This window comes from Schistocerca cancellata, chromosome 5, assembly GCF_023864275.1.
Source record: "Schistocerca cancellata isolate TAMUIC-IGC-003103 chromosome 5, iqSchCanc2.1, whole genome shotgun sequence".
In the NCBI taxonomy this organism is placed as follows: Eukaryota; Metazoa; Arthropoda; class Insecta; order Orthoptera; family Acrididae; genus Schistocerca; species Schistocerca cancellata.
Window position 1 is genome coordinate 502454143 of NC_064630.1, and position 12324 is coordinate 502466466.

At 36.3% G+C, this 12324-nt stretch overlaps 1 protein-coding gene across 2 annotated transcripts in view; it reads left to right on the plus strand.

Annotated features, from left to right (window-relative positions):
* LOC126188200 (uncharacterized) overlaps positions 1-12324 on the plus strand; it is a 318265-nt gene that overhangs the window by 199361 nt on the left and 106580 nt on the right. For both annotated transcript variants that reach the window (XM_049929743.1, XM_049929742.1), the window contains exons 7-8: positions 1123-1223; positions 10741-10936. In XM_049929743.1, the coding sequence (XP_049785700.1) occupies positions 1123-1223; positions 10741-10936 (297 nt within the window). The remainder of the gene's footprint in view (positions 1-1122; positions 1224-10740; positions 10937-12324) is intronic.

Here is a 12324-nt window from a genome sequence, read left to right on the forward strand (position 1 = left end):
CCATTTAAACACAAACAGAATTTAATTGTTTGAATTTAGTTACATTGACAATACATTGTACAGAGTTAGCTTTTCATAGGCGCTTCTCTGTTTTAATTTAGATATTAACTCATTCCACATCCTAAAAGTTTCCCTTCACAAAAGAATATGTTAAGCAATGCCATTTACTCCCTTTGCTTAACCAAATTTATTCTTCAGATGGTTAAAGGAAATTATATTTTGGAATAAATGGTGAAGTTATTGGGCATAGGGTTCAATTATTTTACTTCTTGAAAAATGTATGTAGAGCAGAAAGATCAACAGTATCAGCTATTTGACATCCATTGTCATATAAAGGTCTCCTAAAGACTACTCCATCCCTTACAGTCTTCAGTTATACAATTCGTGTTACTTCTTCCTTTTTTCCAAGTTACCTTTCCATCACTCACTACTTCATTATCTCAGTCTTCTCTTGTCTTGTGGTATCCAGCAAAGAACTTCCTTGGTCTATGGACCACCCATTTGCCAGGCTACATGTCCTGTTTATTTCATTTTTCATTTCAGATGTAACTACATCTTTGCTTTTAGAATGTTCCCTGATCCATTTGTTTGTTCTCGTAATTCTTCTTCGTAATTCTCAAAATGCACTTTCTGCTACCTTCAATTCCTCATAAAAAGTCTTACATCTTGTTGCCGTAACACAAATCTTGTAATGCACAGCAACTGTAAAAGTCTTTTTCAGGCACATTGTAAGCATAGTATTGAAAATCTCTGGCAATTTTTACTATTTCTTTTTCTGTTCATCAAGTGATTATTCAACTGCCTTAAATACAACAGCTCATTAACTAGTTATGTGACTTCATTTTTAATGTTTACAATTTCCTTTGAATGTGTCCATTACACAAAGCTTACACCCTACTACAATATAATGAGTACAGACTATAATTTTAAGAAAACACAAATTTTAATTGGAAAAGAAAAAAAATTTTCCTGTGTTTGTGAAAAGAGAACCTGATATAAAGCATTATATCAAATGGAATGCAGATTTTTATTAATAATGTATAGAGTGATGCTTGTGAAACAAGAGAGAGATTTTGTGTGTGGAAAGACCAGACACATTCTAACAGTCATTTTTGTGTACAGGTATAATGAGAAGTAATCACGTAAGGAAAAAATGGCAGTATAGTTCCACATATGATGATCAGCTGAATAACAACACAGAATCTGTAAATAAAATGGCTATGGTAAGTAGTTTACTTTTACTATAAATTTTAAACACAAAACCCGTCTCCTTTGCATTGCATTTACTCTGCTGCCCAATGTCAGTGTGTGTGTTCTTCTTTAGCAGCATATGAAAAGACACTGTCTTAAGATTTACGATGGGAAAAAATGTTCTACTTGTGAAAGAAACAATCCCAAGCCATCTTAAATTATTTTAGTTAATGTATCATGGCTGGTAGAAAACATAACAACAGTTTAAGCCAAATAATGTTTGTTTCATAGAAGGTCTGACATCTTTACACACAATAAAACAAGAAACGTAGGTTCATAGGTGCATAAATTTCCTAAAACAGGCTCATTTTAAAATACTGGCAGGATGATAGCAGCAAAGGACATAAAAATTTAATACAAAAGAATAGTCTTTGTGTAAAAGAGAATAATTAAAATTTAATAACTTGCCTATATCATGATAAGTAGAAATCTTGGGGTAGAAGGATGAGGGAAGGAATCTGCTGTGGACTCGATGGAGATACCGTACTTCCAGCATCCTTATGAGATGGCCATTTGTGTGCAGACTCTTTTATAGTTGTACATTATGTTCTGGAAGTTGAAAGTCACTGCTGTAGGGCTGCACACTTTAAAAAATTTCTCTATAACTAAGAGATGAGCAAGGGTTGCAAATTCTCCAAATGAACTATAGGCTTACTCTATGCACAAAGAATTTGTGATCATCATTTTTCATTGAAATTCACTTAATATTCAAATTTGCACAGGTATTTTTCAGCAACAATAACAACAAATGAAGTATACAGTAAAGAGGGTGTGATTCTGAACTGTATAATCCATGTCTTCATTGATTGACTGATTGATGTTTTTTATTGGTCTAGTTTTATCAAACAGCACAAATTGTACAACTGACATTGGATAGGTCAAAGGAAAGTTGCAATAATACATAGTTTTAGCATATAGTAGACAAATTAAAATAAGGTACCTTTCATTCAATTTAATTTCGAAGTAACTTCTTAGTTACATATTCAGAAATTCTCTTACAAAATAGAAACAGTGCTTTATTAGAAATACCTTTAGTTTAATTTTAAATGTTTGTTATGTAGCAATTTTTATTTCTTCTGGTATTTTATTGTGTAACATTACACCAGTGTTTCTGCTCCTCTACTAGTGTGTTGTCTTGTAATATTTCTTATGTATATTTGATTTCCCTCTGTGCAGTAGTTGTATATACTTTTGGTTCTGTATTAGTTTGCCTATTTTCAAGAGGTGGTCTCTAGTGTAGAAGATTGTTTCAAATTAGATTAGTACTTGTTCCATAGATCATGAATACGACACATCGTAATGATGTGGAACATGTCGGGTTAATAAAAGGTGTCTATACAAGATATTACATTACACAAAATATTACATGTCACTTAATATTTTTATTTTTATTTATTTATTTTTTGTGGGGGTTGGGGAAATTACCCACTTACTATATCCAAAAATTCATCTTAATTCATAAATGAATAAGCTTGGAACATTCAGGACACCCAGTTCAGTGAAATGAGATTGACAGGACTCCATATATTTAAGGCCACAAATTATTCTTAGGGCTCTTTTTTGCATATTAAAAACCTTTATGCTGTGAGTTGAGTATCCCCAAAACATGTTGCCATGTCGAAGCAGTGGGTGGAACTGCATGTAGTATGCCTGCAGTGTTGTTATTTTGCTTGTTGTAGACCTTATTATTCTTAGACCATAGCACACAGGCGAGAATTTCCAGATGAGTTTTTTATATGTGAGTCCCACTTTTTTGCTGAACCCACAGACCCAAAAATTTTGTGACACTTACATTTTCTGGGGATCATTTTTCAATCATGCTAGAATACAGTTTGATTAGATGGAGGAAATAAATCAAAATTGACACGTATAGTTTTTTCAGTATTTACAACGAGTTTGTTTTTGATTGTAGAGCAGTTAGTCTTTTCATAGAACTGTCTACTGCTGACTGCAGGGTTTCTGTGATCGAAGCAGTAAGAAATATGCTGATGTTATCAACAAATAGGATAGTTTTTTGTGGGCTCATATATTCAAAAACATCATCCATATAAATCAAGAAGAGTAATGGACCTAAGATTCAGCCCTGCAGTACACCATATTTGATTGGTAATTCGCTAGAAAGGAAGAAGTTGCTACTTGTTTTATTCTCTTGTTAGTGTCGAATTCAGTGAAGTATACTTTCTGCCTGCAGTTTTTAAGGTACAAACACAACCAGGTATTTGCTGCTCTTCCTTACTCCATGCCTTTTTTTTGGGCAGAATATTATGGTCCAGGACATCAAAAGACTTTTGACAAGTCTAGAATAGTACCTGCAACTAATTTATGTTGAAGAACGAATTTTAAAGCACACTCTAAGATTCAGAATTTCTAAAACGATGTTGTATGGCAAGAGGAGAATATTTATTTGTGTTGTTGTTGTGGTCTTCAGTCCAGAGACTGGTTTGATGCAGCTCTCCATGGTATCTATCTTGTGCAAGCTTCTTCTTCTCCAAGTACCTACTGCAACCTACATCCTTCTGAATCTGCTTTGTGTATTCATCTCTTGGTATCCCTCTACAATTTTTACCCTCCACACTGCCCTCCAATACTACATTGGTGATCCCTTGATGCCTCAGAATGTGTCCTACCAACCAGTCCCTACTTCTAGTCAAGTTGTACCACAAATTCTCCTTCTCCTCAATTCTGTTCAATACCTCCTCATTAGTTATGTGATCTACTCATCTAATCTTCAGCATTCTTCTGTAGCACCACATTTCGAAAGCTTCTATTCTCTTCTTGTCCAAACTATTTATCGTCCATGTTTCACTTCCATACATGGCTACACTCCATACAAATACTCTCAGAAACGACTTCCCGACACTTTAATCTATACTCGATGTTAACAAATTTCTCTTCTTCAGAAACGCTTTCCTTGCCATTGCAAGTCTACATTTTATATCCTCTCTACTTCGACCATCATCAGTTATTTTGCTCCCTAAATAGCAAAACTCCTTTTCTACTTTAAGTGTCTGATTCCTTAATCTAACTCCCTCAGCATCACCCGAGTTAACTCGACTACATTCCATTATCCTCGTTTTGCTTTTGTTGGTGTTCATCTTGTATCCTCCTTTCAAGACACTGTCCATTCCATTCAATTGCTCTTCCAAGTCCTTTGCTGTCTCTGACAGAATTACAATGTCATCAGCGAACCTTAAAGTTTTTATTTCTTCTCCATGGATTTTAATACCTACTCCGAATTTTTCTTTTGTTTCCTTTATTGCTTGCTCAATGTACAGATTGAATAACACTGGGGAGAGGCTACAACCCTGTCTCACTCCCTTCCCAACCACTGCTTCCCTTTCATGTCCCTCGACTCTTATAACTGCCATCTGGTTTCTGTACAAATTGTAAATAGCCTTTCGCGCCCTGTATTTTACCCCTGCCGCCTTCAGAATTTGAAAGAGAGTATTCCAATCAACATTGTCAAAAGCTTTCTCTAAGTCTACAAATGCTAGAAAAGTAGGTTTGCCTTTTCTTAATCTAGCTTCTAAGACAAGTCGTGGGGTCAGTATTGCCTCACTTGTTCCAATATTTCTACGGAATACAGACTGATCTTCCCCGAGGTTGGCTTCTACCAGTCTTTCCATTCGTCTGTAAAGAATTTGCGTTAGTATTTTGGAGCCGTGACTTATTAAATCGATAGTTCGGTAATTTTCACATCTTTCAAGACCTGCTTTCTTTGGGATTGAAATTATTATATTCTTCTTGAAGTCTGAGGGTATTTCGCCTGTCTCATACATTTTGCTCACCAGATGGTAGAGTTTTGTCAGGACTGGCTCTCCCAAGGCTGTCAGTAGTTCTAATGCAATGTTGTCTACTCCAGGGACCTTGTTTCGACTTAGGTCTTTCAGTTCTCTGTCAAACTCTTCACGCAGTATCATATCTCCCATTTCATCTTCATCTACATCCTCTTCCATAATATTGCCCTCAAGTACCTTGCCCTTGTATAGACCCTCTATATACTCCTTCCACCTTTCTGCTTTCCCTTCTTTGCTTAGAACTGGGTTTCCATCTGAGCTCTTGATATTCATACAGATGGTTCTCTTTTCTCCAAAGGTCTCTTTAATTTTCCTGTAGGCAGTATCTATCTTACCCCTAGTGAGATAAGCCTTTACATCCTAACATTTGTCCTCTAGCCAAGCGTGCTTAGCCATTTTGCACTTCCTGTCGATCTCATTTTTGAGACGTTTGTATTTCGTTTTGCCTGCTTCATTTACTGCATTTTTATATTTTCTCCTTTCATCAATTAAATTCAATATTTCTTCTGTCACCCAAGGATTTCTATTAGCCCTCGTCTTTTTACCTACTTGATCCTCTGCTGCCTTCACTACTTCATCCCTCAAAGCTACCCATTCTTCTTCTGCTGTATTTCTTTCCACTATTCTTTTCAATTGTTCCCTTATGCTCTCCCTGAAACCTCTGGTTTAGTCAGTTTATCCAGGCCCCATCTCCTTAAATTTCCATCTTTTTGCAGTTTCTTCAGTTTTTATCTACAGTTCATAACCAATAGATTGTGGTCAGAGTCCACATCTGCCCCTGGAAGTGTCTTGCAATTTAAAACCTTGTTCCTAAATCTCTGTCTTACCATTATATAATCTATCTGAAACCTGTTAGTATCTCCAGGCTTCTTCCATGTATACAATCTTCTTTTATGATTCTTGAACCGACTGTTAGCTATGATTAAGCTATGCTCTGTGCAAAATTCTACCACGCGGCTTCCTCTTTCATTCCTTAACCCCATTCCATATTCACCTATTATGTTTCCTTCTTTTCCTTTTCCTACTATCAAATTCCAGTCACCCATGAATATTAAATTTTCGTCTTCCTTCACAATCTGAATAATTTCTTTTATTTCATCATACATTTCTTCAATTTCTTCATCATCTGCAGAGCTAGTTGGCATATAAACTTGTACTACTGTAGTAGGCTTGGGCTTCGTGTCTATCTTGGCCACAATAATGCGTTCACTATGCTGTTTGTAGTAGCTTACCCGCACTCCTATTTTTTTATTCATTATTAAACCTACTCCTGCATTACCCCTATTTGATTTTGTATTTATAACCCTGTATTCACCTGACCAAAAGTCTTATTCCTTCTGCCACCGAACTTCACTAATTCCCACTATATCTAACTTCAACCTATCCATTTCCCTTTTTGAATTTTCTAACCTACCTGCCCGATTAAGGGAGCTGACATTCCACGCTCCGATCCGTAGAATGCCAGTTTTCTTTCTCCTGATAGCGACGTCGTCCTGAGTAGTCCCCGCCTGGAGATCCGAATGGGGGACTATTTTACCTCCAGAATATTTTACCCTAGAGGACACCATCATCGTTTAACCATACAGTAAAGCTGCATGCCCTCGGGAAAAATTACAGCTGTAGTTTCCCCTTGCTTTCAGCCGTTCGCAGTATCAGCACAGCAAGGCAGTTTTGGTTAGTGTTACAAGGCCAGATCAGTCAATCATCCCTGCAACTACTGAAAAGTCTGCTGCCCCTCTTCAGGAACCTCACGTTAGTCTGACCTCTCAACAGATACCCCTCCGTTGTGGTTGCACCTACAAAGCACTATCTTCATATTTAATGCACTGATCCCATTCAGCAGAACCTCTTGTTTGCTCAGGAAGACTGGCACACTTCCTCTTGATGCTGTACATATGCTAAGAATTATGATATTAAGCTCTGGCAGCTTAGTAATGGGAAGTTCAAAGTCTTTTTCAGTCAGGTCCAAATAAATTTTATTGACATCACAAAAATTTATTTGCTGTTTGACAGGGATAACAGAGCCCCATGTTTGAAGAAATCTCAGCTAAAATTACTTGCTGATGCTTATGCTGAGACTGAGATTAATTTTACTTTGTTATTTCATAGCCAATATTCAGTAATGCAAATTATGTCTACATTTAGTTTATACTGGAGGACAATATGGTAATTTTATTCATAAGTAACTGAAAATCAAGGCATAATACAACAAAATCTGGATACTTGGAGACTTTAGTTGAAACAGTTTCTATTCCTTTTTCTAATGGCATTTCTAATACAGCACTTACCCGAAAGAAATTCCAGTGTCTTTGAGTAAACCAGGAGAAAAGTTATAGGTAACTCAGTTCCATTTGGGCTGAGCCATTTGATGCATCACAGTATAGCCCCCATGTGTTCACAGATGTAGGTAAGAGGCAGATTGTTTTAAAAATGGATCTATCTTGTTAGAAAAATTTACTCAAATAAATGAAATTGGTTTTCATGATATCACACTACTAGCTTGCAAATCTGACATTACCCCACTATTCATATTGCCAATTTTGTGTTGGAAATGAGAACAAAAAAGGAATGTGTTTGTGGTTTAATATCCCAAACAGCTTCTGTATGCTGAGTACAGCTGCTTTGCATGTCTACAATCACAATGTCTCTCCTCTCTTCATAGTCTATAGATGGTGATTGTTTTTGCCTACAGCCATTTGCACTTTGCAGTTGAAAGCTGTCAAAAGTGCTGCCAGAGATTTCCTTAGCTTGACTCGAGTGTGTGAGTGACATATTAGTTGTAAAGAGTAAACATATTAAAACTTCATACATGATGTAACATTTTTTCATGCTTCTCAGTGTTTGACATAATACCTCTTCAACTGTGTGTCGTACAGTGGTATATTTGTATAGGTACATTCAGCTGCATATTTGGATACTGTCTGCAAAGCATGTTGTGAATAGATTTAGTAGCAAAGCAGTAATAAATTTAAACATCATGCACAATGTGACAGTTTTTCACACATATCAGTGTTTGACCTCCTATCTCTTGAACTGTGTGTGGTAACATGGTATAAATTTGTAGATACATTTAACTACATATATGGATACTGTCTGTGAAATTTGTTGTGAATAGATTTAGTATCCCAGAAGTAATAAATTTAAAAATCACACATGGTGTGGTAGTTTTTCATGCATCTCATTGTTTGACATCATATGTCCTGAATTATGATAGGCAGGTAGTTCTTACCCTGACAGGGATTGTTGCCAGACACTAAGGGATATGTACACCAAGTTTGATGGAAATTGGTTCAGTGCTTTAGGAGGAGATGTGGAAAACCTGCACACATGTTTTTGCAATATATATGGATTAATTATTTCAAGAGTCTCTTACCTCCTTTTTTTTTAAGTGAAGAGTAAAGAGGGAAATATGCAGCTAACTTGCCAAACAGTGAGTGAATTATATTTTCTTGTGTATTTTCAATTGTTATTGTCATATAGTTCCTGGGTAATGTTGCCCTCTGTTCAGAATACCATATCAGAGATCTGAAGGTGTTAACTTATAAAATACCCAGAATTCATTCCATATTTGGAGCCATATCTTTTCTGCTTTCTTAGTGATTAAATAAATTGCTAGGGGAAAATGGTGAGTGATGTAAAAGTGATTTATGAAAGTGAGATGTAAAAGTTGAGCATGCAAGTGAAATCTTTTAATTAATTTTTTTATCCAGCATCCTTTTAAAGTTTTTAGTATGAGCTGATAGGTGGACTGCAAGCTTTCATTTACAACTTAAAACATCAGAAAGGATTCATTTTTGGGATCAGTTAAATGTAGTTTGAATAAAACACATTAGGAGAGATTATAGGTGCTCTATTCTACTTCTTTAGATCTGCTACACAGTTTTTCCATCTTTGTAGAGTAAGCAGGAATTTATCAGCTGTTTTCTAATTATCATCCTCTTCTCATCAGATTACCATGTGATTCTTGATAATATTTTTATCTTGTCACACTTTTTGTATTGTAACAAATTTTTGAGGCTCAGTGTATTACTTATTATATTCATTTAGGAAAGTTTTTGAATAATTTATTGTTGCTCATAGTTAGCTTCTACTTTATTTATTATTGTCAAAGAATTAATTGAATTGATCTGTTGGAAAAGGAGTCACTTTTTTGTCAAATTGTGCTTACTGGAGTTAACTGATCTTTATATCCGCATGTGTCATTTGGTATAACGTGGGGTCATGTACCATCACGAGAAGCGCTCAATCGAAGGATATTGAATTAGGAAAGGGGCCATGTCTGTGTAAACAAACCTGTAGTGGAGCTGTTCCAATAAAAAAGAAGAATCTAAACGATGTAAAGAAAATTTTACAGTACATACCTGACAAGCAGAAACTATTTTATAACAGTAGCTGCCAGTGGCCAGCAAAGAATGGATAAGATAAATGTGAAGCATATCCCCCTTTATGTAAAATGAAGGTGGAGGAGGGAGAGGGGAAAGTAAGTGAGGAAACTGTTGATGTCAGCTGCATCGGGTCTTCATGCAGAATCCGCAGCGACGATTGCAAATGGGTGCCGGACCGGGACATGAACCTGGGATCTTTTGCTTACTAGGTAATTGTGTTAACCACTATGCCACCCAGACGCAATGTTTATCAAAATTGTGCCAACTGTCTTGGCACAACTCTTGGCCAACCCACATTTCCACATGATATCACACTACTAGCTTGCAAATCTGACATTACCCCACTATTCATATTGCCAATTTTGTGTTGGAAATGAGAACAAAAAAGGAATGTGTTTGTGGTTTAATATCCCAAACAGCTTCTGTTTGGGATATCCGCAGTGTCCGTCCATGTCCTCCGTGTGTGCTACTTTGAGATACCCACAGGAGGTCAAACATTTTTGTGTATCCACACTGAAAGTAGTGAATTCATTGCCCGTTAAGGCAAATCAATTATATGAATATGTTGTGTCTGTTTTTCGGACGTGAAAGAATAGACATCACACTTTCATATCGTACATACCTATGCTGTATTTTACCAGTGGTTGGGTGCATTATAAATAAATCTCTATGCTCATACCACACTCTTTTATTGTTATAATCAACATGACTAATATAAAATTGCATAACACAATCCTTACACTGTAAGCAGAATGCCAGTTGCCTCATCATCATCATCATCATCATCATCATCATCAAGTTCAGAAAGGGGTTATCTCCAGACCTTAAAACTTGATTACTGACCACAGTTGATGGCTAGAGTATGTTGTAATGGTGGATGTTATTTCACCCTGGAGCCAATTGTTACATGGCAACTCCACAGCATCATGCTTAAACCTATTCTGCAGTAAAACGGTTTTTCTTTTTTCTCTTTCTTGAAAAATTTGCTTTCTGGAACATGGCCCCTTTTCCAACTCACCAATTCAATTAGAATCCTATCAAATCGTGTGTAAATATTTCTTTCACGTATTATTACTCATGAATTGTGGCATTTTATTTTCCTTGCCTTGTATTCTTTGGTAAGATATTGTGTGCAATATTACACCACGCAAAGAACTTTGTTGATGATAAGGATCGTTATGAACAGTGAAAACAGTTTACTTTTTAAAGTATCACAAATCACTATTGTTAATGGGAAACAGAAATGTGTAACATATATGACTGATTAATAGAATCTTTATTTTGACTGAACCATGCTATTTATCTAGGGTCCTGAGCCTTTATGTGAGGAGAGTTTGTGTTTACAAAGTAAAACTTACAATGAAGACACCAACAAAGCACTTATTTCAGCAAGTCACTTGAATAGTGATAAAACTGCATCCAAATATAGCACTGTTAACAACAAAAAACAGTTACAAGATGTTTCCAATGGTAATTTAAATGGCGCTGGTCCATCTGATACGGGTAAGATAAGTTCTATATCTAAATTTTTCTCTGTATATGACAAATTTTCTGTCTCTTCTCTACGTAGCTAAGGACTATTTTGTTACTTGTGCCTCGCAGTGCATAATTGATATTATTAGAAATAGTCAACTAGAATTTCATTTTGTTCATAGGTTCTTCCAACATTGATTGGTAGAAAAATTTAATGTTGTGAACTTGAGTTTACCTGCATATAAAATATTCAGACAACTTGCAGGAATGCAGGTGGGTGAAGTCTTTGACAACCACTATTATTTCAACAGGTGCACACTCTTGTCTTTTTCAAATTGCAAATGCTACGTGAGAAGGGTACACAAGGAAATTCAAAATCATGTTGTACAGAGCACGTGAAGAAAGACCCCTCCCCCAACACACACATACACACACACACACACACACACACACACACACACACATACACATACACATACACAGTCTCCCTCTCTCTGAACACTACCTCCTCAACATGACCAAAGACGACCAATGTGATAGTGAACATTAATCACCAATGAGTGAGATAGCTTTCATTCTGTCCCCGTGTTATTTTACCAGGGAGACAGCAGAATTTAAACAAAAACCACCACCTCTATTTATAAGGTCTCTTGCTAATATAATCTCAAATGCTTCCTTAATTACGCCATCCTAGTAGCTGGAAGTGTGTGCCAGTATCTTATGTGTAGTTGTGTTCTACAGGATAATCAGTACCAAGGTAATGTTCTGGGATAGCAGATTTTTTAGCTGTTGTAAATTTATATGACACTTATGCACAGTATACCATTCCTCCATGGTCCTGAAAGCCTGACCCGTCTTATTACATGCCACAACTGCAATGGATATTGTTGATAACCACATGATGCAAAGCAAGATCATCATTTATGGGACCTAAAAGAACCTTAATCTTAGATGGAGGTCCAGAAGGTTGCAAAACACATTCACATCATGCTTCCGCAGGGTACAACCATTCCTGTTGGAAAACTTACCTGTGTAAGGGAAAAAGGCTGTAGACTTAGGTGGTACCTTGTACTTTTCACCACCCGCCCATTTCATTGTTGGTCGATAGCATAATGTGTATCTGATCTGTCTTTCACTATAACCATTCTAGTGAAAGGTCACTTTTATGTGGGCTAACTCAGCTGACAAACTTTCATTGCCTGAGATGTTGTGGACTCTACAAACCAAGATACAAAGTATCCATCATACTGAACCAGATGTCGACAGCTATCAGTCTGAAGATATAAGTCAGTGTGAGTTTGCTTCTCATAAATTGCATTTCAGAAATCTTTCTCCTTATCAACATATCAAGGAAGGAAAGGCAGCTATCATTTTCTCACTCTGTCATGTACCAAATATTCAGTTGGACTAAATCCAGA